Source organism: Pezoporus flaviventris, unplaced genomic scaffold (genome assembly GCF_033815535.1).
Source record: "Pezoporus flaviventris isolate CSIRO_AGI_PZ_B2104156 unplaced genomic scaffold, CSIRO_AGI_Pfla_v1 ptg000083l, whole genome shotgun sequence".
Lineage (NCBI taxonomy): Eukaryota > Metazoa > Chordata > Aves > Psittaciformes > Psittacidae > Pezoporus > Pezoporus flaviventris.
Genome location: NW_026892631.1, coordinates 5,236,556 through 5,247,829, shown reverse-complemented (window position 1 = coordinate 5,247,829; position 11,274 = coordinate 5,236,556). Strand labels below are relative to the sequence as shown.

General features: G+C 45.4%; 1 protein-coding gene across 1 annotated transcript in view; it reads right to left on the bottom strand.

Moving 5' to 3' along the window:
• Positions 1 to 514: 514 nt before the first annotated feature.
• The window catches only part of GALNT14 (polypeptide N-acetylgalactosaminyltransferase 14), a 96,686-nt gene continuing 85,926 nt past the window's right edge, over positions 515 to 11,274 (bottom strand). Inside the window, exons 14-15 of the mRNA XM_061475592.1 lie at positions 5,788 to 5,907; positions 515 to 5,226 (exon numbers count right to left, since the gene is read on the bottom strand). Of these exons, the coding sequence (XP_061331576.1) occupies positions 5,068 to 5,226; positions 5,788 to 5,907 (279 nt within the window). The 3' untranslated portion in view covers positions 515 to 5,067. The remainder of the gene's footprint in view (positions 5,227 to 5,787; positions 5,908 to 11,274) is intronic.

The following is an 11,274-nucleotide window of genomic DNA, read 5'->3' as shown; positions in this document are numbered from 1 at the left end:
TTCACCCTTCTCTTAAAAACACCCTAAACACATTCCTACTGATGCACAGACTCCAAAGCCTTCCAACCTGGAAACAGTCCTGATTTTGCAATGTCATTCATTACATGTATCTGGTTGCATACAAGCTTTCAATGCTCCTTTGCCTCTTTTTCCTCCATAGTTTGTTGGGTTTACAATTGAATTTAACCCTGTATAGTAGCAGCGTCCTGTCTGGACACTTTTTCATGTAAATCACACACAAAATGAGAGACATCACTCGTGACGGACACTCGATAGATTACTTGACCAGCACTTAGGCAAGACCCAGCCTTGAAACTCAGTCATGTTTTCTTTTGTACATTACAAGCAAGCAGCTTGGATTCCCTCTCTGCCCAGGTAATACCAGAGAAAACAAAACAGCCCCCTACATCACAACAGCAGCATTCTTACCTGCAAATGTATATGTTGCTTTTCGCCAGCTCTAAGCTAAAATGCAGCTCAACTCAAACTTAATTAGACTCAGTTGGAGAAGTAGTAGCTTGTAACAGGTTTTTATTCTTACAGGGTTCTGAAGGCACTTCCAGTGAGTAACAGAACAGTGGACATACGGAAAACATCCATAAATCTGAGATAATTCCACTGGATTTCAGCCCTTATGTCTCAATGTAAGCTGGACATCCATACAAGGCTTTCCTTAAACTCTTCAGCCACCTAAAGCAGCTGCGTCATATTAAAACTGGAGCTGGACTGATCATTCAGAATGAATTTAGCCAGAACATAAATGAGCTACAGTTTCTTCTGCTGTTTATGTGTAACCTGCTTGATTTTGCTTCCTTTACCACTTCTACGAACAATTCTAGCCCATAGCTTTTCACTAAAGCTTGTAAGATTTGATATTTCAGCAGCACAGGTCTTACTGCACAGTTGTGATCAGCATCCAAGCCATGAAGAATACCAGCCTGTTACACTATGGACCCTAGTTGGCTTAGGCAGCTAAGCCCCTACCCGCTCCCTGCCAAACAGGAAGGAGGAAAGAATCAGAAGGGCAAAAGTAAGGAAAACATAAAGACAGTTTAATAAATGAAGGAAAAGGAAAGAAAAAAAAAAATAAACCCCAGCCTAGCCTACTGTCTGGGGCATTAGACTGAGAGATGGAGAAGGCCTTGACATCGTGCAAGCAAAGCAGTAACTAAGACATTGTGTATTATCAAGACTGTTTTGGTCACCACTCTAAAACACAGCACTGTACAGGATGCTATGAGGAAAATTAACTTGATCTGGACCAGGTCCTGCACAGACAGATAAGGGTCCATGGAGCTGACTCCAGAGACTGCCAGCCCATTGCCAGTCCAGTACTGCTGGCATTGCACACACCAAAAACTAATTCTTGGCTTTCCCTCTGCTCAAAACATTCAGTCTTCACTAAAAGTCTGGGAATCTGAGGCAGGGAAATGAAGCAAGCTATCCCAAGTTATTCCTTGAAATAGAAGAAGGGGTTAACACTCAGGGCTGGTGTTTGTCTTGAACCATAGTCCCCCCAGCCCCATTTTCCTCTTGCATCAATGGACAATCAAAGATCTTTGAATTCAGTTTCTACCTCTTTGCTACAAAATTACTACGTTGGAATGTTGTAAACTGAGGTTCCAGTCACTGATGCTTTGTGTTGCTGTCTTATACTACTGTGCTCTTACAGGAAGATGAGCGTAAAATACCTGGAAATCACATAAGCAGCAAGGTAGACTTCCCCAGCCCAACTAGAACCAGATAGATTTGTTTCAAACAGAGCATGGATCTCCTTTGGGAGGGAAGGAGAAGGCTAAGGTGCATTTTGGTTTTGGGGGTTTCTTTTGCATAGCCTTGGTTGGCTTTTTAAAAGTTCTAGCCCTGAGTTTCCTGTTCTGAACCTAATTTTCCCAAGGCACAAGAAGTGACTTATCTGGAATTCATAAAGGATGTCACAAAGCTCAACAGCCAGGATTAGAACCATATTTTCTACTATCTTTTTCCTTCAAGTCAGTGCAAAATGTTACCAAAAAGCATTACTACCAAATGACACTAGGGCTTAAGAGGTATAGGCACAGGAGCCCATCTAGATACACCTGTCAATGTCATGTATATCTGCACGGCATGAAAATAGATGTCTAGGCAAATAACAGATCCAAAGCAAAAAAGGTTCATATGTCTCCAGTGTATTTTAGTGTGTGAAATAAAAGTATGAGTTGGCTTTCAGCAGCAGTTAACCTTCCCCCTGCCGTGATGCAAGGTCTCTTTGCAGGGATGATAAGCAGATCTCCTAAATGCCATATTGGGGCTAACTCTGGAGACTGCAGGTCCATTGCCTGCTTATATAAAGCTTCCCAGGAGTCAGGCTGATACCTTCAAGCTTCTCCAAAAACACGGCTGATCCATAGGGTTAATCTCTTTTCTTGGACCATGAAATAAGCTGCAGTCTAAGGGTTACAGCTGATGCGTGAGACACAATCACCAGCTTGCCGAGCAGCCACTGCTTCCCAGGTGATGGCTTTTGTGCCTGCAAGAGGTTTAGCTGAATGATGCTGCTTTCTTGTAGGAGACACCATGCCTGATGTCACCTTCCCCACTGCCTGCCTTCCACCGCCCCAGACAAGTTTGCAGTGATCACCTTTAGCCCGTGTTTTTCGAATAGGAAGAGTTTGGTATAGCATTCGGGTTTCCCAAAAGAGAGCTGAAAAGCTGGCCAAACAACTTCTTCCTGAAACACATCCCTGCAGGTCCCACACACACACTGAGGTAGCTGTTTCTGCTAAGGCAAGGAAGAGCAGTCCCTGTTTAGAGAGCTTTGGCTGTCAGCAGAACTGCTATTGTCAGCTTTGGTGGAAAATAATAAAGCTAGGAAGGTGTGAGGTGCTGCTCAGGGTGTACCTGCTGGGTGCTGGACTTCGAAACTGATGCCAAGTTGTTCAGCTCTTTGAATTTTCAAAGTGCCAGCAACTGGGCACAGTACAGGTGTGAACATGTTAAGTTTCAGGCTCCTGGGAGCTGATTTCCCTTGTGAGCACCAGACAAGGAATTACTACCACTCGCCTGTCATCACCAGTGTGAAAAGTAGGTGTGATATTTCCCTGGTTCCATTAAATAGAAGGAACCCAAGGTCACTACCCTTTCTTTGTGAAATGGGTCCATTCCATTTTAAGTGCTTCCCTTTGTTTCCTGTGCAGAGAGGTGACATGAAAACAATGCCATCTCCTGCCATGAAATGACAGCTTGCTCCAGCCCTTTCATAACCAAAGTCCTTGAGTTTGCATCTAGGGAGCTTGATGAGGTTAGTAATCAATGCAGCACACAGAAAGCGTTTATACCCTTCAACCTTTTGTACATAAAGAGTTATACTGGTTCTGCCTCTAAAGCTGGAGATTTACATATACGGCTTTCTCCCAGCACTGAGGGAGGAGAAACTGAGGCAGTGAAATCCTGAAAGCCAGCAATTTATTCAAGAAGGGATGCTGAGAGCACTCAAAGGCTCAAAGCTTATGGTATTTTACCTGTAGCTTGCAGCACATGAGACAGAGGGTAGGATTTTCATTAAACCCCAGCATTTTTAGAAACACAAACTGTATTTTCTGTCAAGTCACACTGACAGCCCTGTCCAAGTTCTTTTCGAGAGTTGGTACTACACAAGAACTGAGTGCACATCTCTTGGTGACTCACTACCTGTTACTTGTTGCTGTAGTGGGAGCTGCTCTGAAAGAGGCTGGAAAGGAACTTCTAGTCCTAGGGCCATTATCAAGACCCCTTCTGAGGTCTGCTTAGTCTCCTTTGGCAGTCACCTCACTGCCATATAGTGATAGCAATGGATATGAGCCCTGGTTAATGACATATCTCCAAAAGCTGAAGAAACAATTTCTGCCATGTCTGCCTATGCTAAATGCCTGGGAGAGGGGTACTTTGTGACCCAGGGTTCCCTGCTCACAAGTGTGACTGGAGGATTTCCAAACCTTTCCTTCAGTACTTGGGCAACAAGATACCTGGGAAGAAATACCAGGTAACCTTCCTTTTCCTTCTAAAAGCAGTCTCTGGTTTTCATTACCTCCTCTGTTCGTTTGGTAGCAGCACTTCTTGGGAGTCCTCTCTTATGTAGTTGGGAAATTGGGAAACAGAAATATGACACAATTACCTTCAATTCCCAAAACTATAACCTTTATGGAAGAAAAGTAAAAATTTGACTTAGTCCAGATCTGAAACAGTGAGAGGCACATAATGAGATTACGGGGAGTTTTCAGTGATCAAGGCTCACCCGTGACCTTCAGAGAGGAGAAATAATGAAGTTACTGCCTTTCCTTCCAGCTTCACAGCAGTTTATATCCTTTAATCTCACACACTGAATCCTCTGTTTGCTTGGGCTTTGGAGATTCAACGATCCCCATGTGCAGTTAGCACTGAGCAGAATTCCCCTACTACTTGCTGGTTTGATCCTGGCCACAGCCATAAATGACTGCCCTGCCTCTGTATACACAAGATGTACGTGGATCAGATACAGATTCAAAGGTGCAACACATCTCCACCCATGCTGCCTGCAGAAGACAAACTCATCCACAGCAATGAAAAGTGCAAAGATAAATCAGTGTTTGCTGCTTGATCCCAGGTGACGTTTCTTAGCATCCCTTGGCACATCCCTCTTTGTGCACCTGCCTCACCCCCCAAAAGCCATTGAGATGCTTGTTTTGCTAAGTCCAAGCCTTCTTTTGGTCTCCAAGACCCTTCTACCTGTGTTTCCAGTGAGATTAATTCAGTATTGTGCACACCTAAGTTCTGTAGTGCCCATCGCAGGAGCTTCGGTATCGCCCTAAAACATTCCAAGGGTTTTTTTTGCCATGCCTTCTCTTTGAAGGTATGGCCCCCAACAGGCCAATACTGGCTGCATGTCTTGCAGGCAACGTGCGTTGTTCAACCTGGAGCACCACGTCCTTATTTTTATTTGAACGATCCTTCTTTTGTCCCATAGTACACAAGAACCCCCAGTGGTTTTGCATCTGAGCTCCACCTGGTGCATCTTGACTGCGTGTAGCAACGCCTCAGTGCCCATCCCCACTGTGTAAGTCCTCCAGTGGGTCAAGACATCACCATGTCCCAGCGCTGACTCATGGCTGTGCTCTCACAAGGGTTGATGACAAGCTCTTTGGTACTCTCATTCGTGTCCCCAATCGTCTCAGTGTCCAGACAGAAGCGTGAAGCTATGTGTTCAATGTGTGACCCAACTTTACCCCATCGCTGAGGAGGGAAACACACACAAGAGGAGAAACAGGAGTGAGCAAGCTTCCTCCTCATTATGCTTTTACTATGCTGCTCCTGCATCAAGGGGAGAGTTGTCACTAAGCTTTTGTGGCCTGATGCTGGGAAGTACAGGGTCCCCAGTCCCACATGGAGCAGAGCACACACTGAGCATTTCTCCCATCAGAAGCACACTCATTTAAGCTCAGCCTTTGCTTGGCTTCAGGAAGATAACGTATTACTAACAGCTTTTTTCCCCAGGTCGTTGGTTCAAATGCCAGCTCAATGATTAATTGCAGAGAAACCTTAGCATCTGCTGGCTGACTGGCAGCCTGTCTGAACTAAATTGCCAGTTTTGGTTTGACTTTTGCAGATAAGTATCCAGATCACCACCCACACTAATAGACATCCTTATCCACACACTCATTTAAGAGGCAAAGGGCTGAACAGGCCAGACTCTGTACTCCCAGATCGACTGTGCCTCCCATTTGATGTGTGGTAATACTATACTGCAAGAGAGGGAACTTCAAAGAAAAGGGGAGGATGAACGAAATGGCTTACCTGCTTGTTGTCACCTTCTTTGCAAGGTGACATCAGCACTTGGGAGCCAGGGAAGAGGGTGTACACCGACAAGCACAGCTGTTGCTGGCGGACATGGTGGTTGTATGTGTACATCCATTCCTGCAAAGAGAAAGGAAAGAAGGTGAGAGATCAAGGTTCACTCTTAGTATTCTTTCTACCTAAAAGCAAACACTTTGGCTTCTTGGACGCTGTCCCATCTGAAACCAAGCGCAGACCTCACCAACCTCAAGAGGCACCTGGGCTGGTCACTAGGATGTTTCAAGCCTCCCCAAAACTGTCACTGGGGGACTGCACGTGCCAAAGGAAATGGCTACAAAAGCTGATGGAACAAAGTGGCTCATGAGGCAAAGGATTTCATAGCCAGAACTGGGTTGTGGTTGGGGACAAAGTGTGTGGAAAAACAGCAAAAGAGGGACAGGAATACCACTAACCACACCATGCGCAATCCTCTTTTTCCAAGGAAGAGCAACAGAAATGCTTTGTAGCTGGCAGCAGGAGAGAGGTGATATATAACAAATGTCTGCAAGTCCTGGGATTCTGCTCCCAAATATCACAAAAATCAGGGGTAAAATTCCTCTTTGTATCAAAGGAGTGGGACATTTGCTCTACTGGTTTGCTGTGACCACTGGGCTGTCTTGGAGACTTTTATTTCTCATGCTGCTTTTCATGGTCATTTTCTTTATCAGTTCCTCAGCCCAAGAAATAAACTTTGGAGGAGCAGAGACTCTTTTTCCTGTGTAAAACCTGCCATACAACAGGGGCTCTCTGGGATTATCCTCTTTCTCACTCATGGATGTTTTACTCGGGAGAAAAGGAGAAGTAGCTGATAGTTTGACCAGGTTTTCCAGATGCGCTGGATGAAGCATCACCCGGGTACAGATACACTGCTTAGCCAAGGAGTATTTCCCAGAAGTTTACTCCAATGTTTATTCCAGTTGAATGTCTTCTGTCATTCCCAAGAGCATCTCCTGAGGATCTCAGACTGCCCAGGCAAGGGTTATCCCTCTGCTATTTGCATGTGTACAGGGATGAAGTGAGAAGCGATGTTGGTAATGGAGGGGAAGGCAGAAGTTAGTCTGGATCTGGAAAATTGAAGGGCAAAAGATGTTCCTAGGAGACTGCAATCTCTCCTGGGTGCCAGAGGGGAAGTGAAGAATGGCTGCCCTGATCTCAGAGCTGGGACGCCTGCAGCTCCCCTGACTTTGAGTGGTGGAGGCTTTGGGTTGCATTAGCATGAGTTATTAGAGCAGGGAAACACATCCACCCTTTTGGTATTTGTCACTGTCAGCAGCTCTAACTCCTTTCTCTGACTTCAGAACAGACAGCTGCAGGCATTGAATTCCTAGGAGTATAAATCCCGCTTCATTCAGGTTTTTAGGCTCCTAGAAGGGAAAACACACCACTGCACAGCAGGCCGGACCCACAAGGACTTCACACTGGGATCTCACACCCTTCACTTCCTAGCATACTACTCCTTACCAGCTAGTGGAAATCAAACCTGGCTTTCTGAACAGCCTGCCCAGGATTTCAGCACATAACAAGCATTCATTTTCAAAGCCACAGTCTGCACCCAAAGGGCCTCCTGGCTACTACTTCTTTGTCAGATGAAGCAGGGTTTACCTGATCCTACCGTGAACATGTTCCAGTCATCCCAACCACGCACACTGTCAGCTGCTGTGCAAACCACCAGCCTGGGAAATCAGGTGCCAAATTAGTCCTGCATCTGTGAAGAACCAAGCCCTACAGGGCAAGCTCCAACATCTGTTCTTGGCGCCCGTGCTGCTACAAGCTGCTTTGAAAACCTGCTTTACATTTTTAACCAATTGTTCCTCATTTCAGTTGAGGACAGGGCTGGAGCTGCACCCAGGAGGCTCCTCAGCAGCAGCAAGTTAATCCTGTAACTCATGTATATGTTGAATCCCTCAATTAAATCAGGCCAGGCTCTGTTCAAGCTTTCCTAATATCCACATCCTCTCCAGGCAGGACCATCCTCTCATTCAGCAAAGCGCCATGGGATACACAGGGTGGTGATAACCATCTCTCCTAAGCTGTTGTTTTCATCATAAGAAGTGAAGCCTTCGGAGCTAGATATATGCATCAGTTCAATAGCCGACATTGGATCCTCCCCTCTTGCCCCCAGGCTGTCCTGCTACTGTCTTTATCTAAACTGACAGATTTTCACACAGTTCTATTTTGACAGAATGGCTTTCCGTGGAACTCAGTTCCCTTGAAAATGTTTTATGCACTTCTAATCATGCCTTGTCTATTTTCAGCCCTAGATGAAAGCCAGAGAAAATGATGCAGAAAATGAAGAAATTTGAGGGGGGGTGGGAAGAAGTCACTTGAATACCACAGAACCCATGAAAAGCTTTGCGTTAAAAACCAGGCAAATGGCCATGCAAATGTTTATCTTATCCCATCTCTTCCTTTATTTGTATCAGTTGGGATGACAATTCCCCCTTCTTTTTTTCCCCATGAGAAACTACTTTATCTTCTAAATCCTGGCACAGGAAGCACTCACGTGGCCAGCAGGGAAGTAACAGCAGCAGAACTTTGCACCCCAGGTGTTGTAGTGAGCCAGGCAGCCCAAAGGTGCTCCTAAGAGCAGAGACCTTCAAACAGCTAACATGGCTTCAGGGCTACAAACTGGCCTGAAGAGATGCCAATGGGCTTTAGGGCAGCAAGGAAACCAAGCTACAGGAGGTGAAACTGCAATCAGTTATTTCCTGCCTTTCAAAGACAAAGTTGAAGTAGTGGTGGAGCAAGGAGGAAGAGCGTAGACAGCAACCGCAACCAGCAATCTCCACTCTCCAAAGCCTTGGATAACACTAAGCTCCATTTGAGGCTTGTGACTGTTTTTCAAGGCTTTAGCATCATTTGAGCAGGCATCTGTCACTGTTACTCAGCATCACTGCGAACTGAGGAAATCATTTTAAAATGTGACCTCTGGTTTGGTGTAGCCTGGCAGGAGGAGAAAGCAGCCCTTCAGCCTAGCAAGGAGCAGCCCCATGGAAGCCCAGTGTTACGTGACAGCACTGTACATGCTCTACTGCTGTGCAAGAGGTCAGTTGCACCCTAAAGCTGGGGTAGCAGCTAGAGGAAGAAGCCAGAAGCAACCTCAGCCTTCAATGATCTCTGTAAAATCACAGGGAAGGATTTCCTAAGGCATACGACTGCATGAGTCACCTAAGGATACCAGAGTGCTTCACTCATCAAAGGGCCCTGAGATGGAACTAGCACTTAGACACATCTCAGGAGTGGGAAAGCCAAGCACAAACAGTGCCCGCAGCAGCCCGGATGCAGAGTTGACACCGCTGCCAGACAGCCCCTCTTGGTCTGCTGGCTTAGCCTGGCTCCTGCAGCTCCAGCCATCCTACAGCTAGGGCAGGATGTGCCCATGGGGGAGAGGAGCAAAGACTTTTTCTGTGGAGGAAGGTCAGAAGAGAATGTTTATGGTTGAGCTGCCTCAGGAGGGACCTGCCAGGTTAGTTGGAAGGGATGCTAAATATTCACCAAAGAAAGTGCAGATCTAGTCAGCCCACAGAGCAGCTCAAGCCAACTATACCCCGGACTCAATGCCACATCAGGCTGATAATCACATTGCATTTCCTTCATGATAAGAGTCAAGGACACGTCACCAAAATGCAGTGTCAGGCACTCAGCTCCAAGCCCCACATATTTTGGGGGGCAAGCTTAGGAAATGGATGCTGCAACCTTCCCACTATTCCCTCGCTTGTCTAGAAGATGACTAAACTTTGCATTTATCTTTTGGCTACTGCTTACATGTGTGTGAGTATCTAGGCCAAAGTGTCTTTGTTCGTCTGACGTATGTCAGGTTTCCTGAAGCTGCTAATGATTCAAATAAGTCCCAAAGTCAAATGTCTGTTCCAAACATCTATGGACTGATGCCAACTGACACTTAGTTTGAAAAAACACTACTCACGTCTTCATCAGACAGACCAGGACAAGATTATGATCAGTTGTTTTCCCTCAGATGCATTTCTTCCGTGATGAATTAAATCAATCAGTTCACTTAGTCAATGAGACACAAGAAGACGTAGAGTACCAAGGCTACAGTGGGCAGGAGCACAGGCAGAGCCCGCTGTGCCCTGGGGATGGGCAGCACTGCACAAAGATCTCTGCCAGCCATTACTTCAAGAGCAGGTCCCCATGAGGGCCACCTTGGCAGACAGAGCCTGCTACCAGACCTTTGGAGAAGAAAGAGCTAAGCAGATCCCAGGCATGAGAAGACAGAGCTCTCGTACACAAAGATGAGGGTTTTTCTTGTGCCTCAGTGCCCCTTTTAGGTTTTTAGGACTAACACCAGACACCAGCATAGAGGGTTTGTGAGATCTGCTAAGGGTGTAAATCTGATTTTACTGCAATGAACTCTTCTCAATGTACCCAAAGTATGGATGTGGCCAGAGGGCTCACAACACCCTTTCCCTGCACTACAGATGATAAAACACTAAAACGGAGAGAATTTGATTGCCATCTGACAGCTCCTATTCCTCTGTCCTCAAGATGGTGATGTACAGCACCTCAGATCTTCTCACACCCGGTCCCAGCCTTCATGCATGTAATGTTGGTAAAAGGCTTAGGGAGCCTAGCATGGAGACATCTACAGAAGGACACCCAGGCAACCAAATCAATGCTACTAACATGGATAATAAAGGATCTGGATGGCCAGGATATTTTTCCACAGTTCTTACTGTATGCCAGGAAAGCACAGCTTTGATTTAGCTAATCTATTTTTCAAATAATGAAGCTCAGGATAAACAAGATGTCACTTCAGTATGTTAAAAGTGAAGATTATCGTTCTATTCTGGTATACTAAATATGAAACTAAGTGGCAAGAGCATAACCTGGTGACTCTACCCCCCATGTCATCCACAAGTTCAGGTGGTCTTGTAACAACTGTGTAAGTAAAATATAAGTTTCTATTCACAATGAAAATTTAATTTTCTTGTTTCCATCTGAAATATTCTCCATGGATGCAAATAACAGAGAACTACCCTAGGAAGAAAGAGAAAGATAAAGGGAAAAGGTTTTTCTCTATTCCTGCCTGTGTATTGAGTGTGGCTATTCAGCAATCTGTTTGTAGTGCATTTTTCTGTTCCCCTGCAGAGTTAGTCCTGGATATACACAAGAAATGGAGCTGCCATCCAGCTGAAATGTTGACCTATTGCAAACTGCTGTGGAATCAGAATGGGAAGATGAATATTTTGTGGCATGAAAGACTGAAAAAAATTTCCTGTACAGAAATGTCAAACAGAATGTGTTTGGTGGGAATGAAACAATCCAACCTGTTGGCTGTGACATTGCTCATTTTAAAGTATAACATCAAATTGATGTTTTAGAAAGACCAATACGTTTCATTCTGAAGCGCTACCTTGCAGCAGCAGTTTCCATTCTGCGTTTCCCAGATTTGTTTTTTTAAACAGCCAATTAATTGAAAGTTGCAGT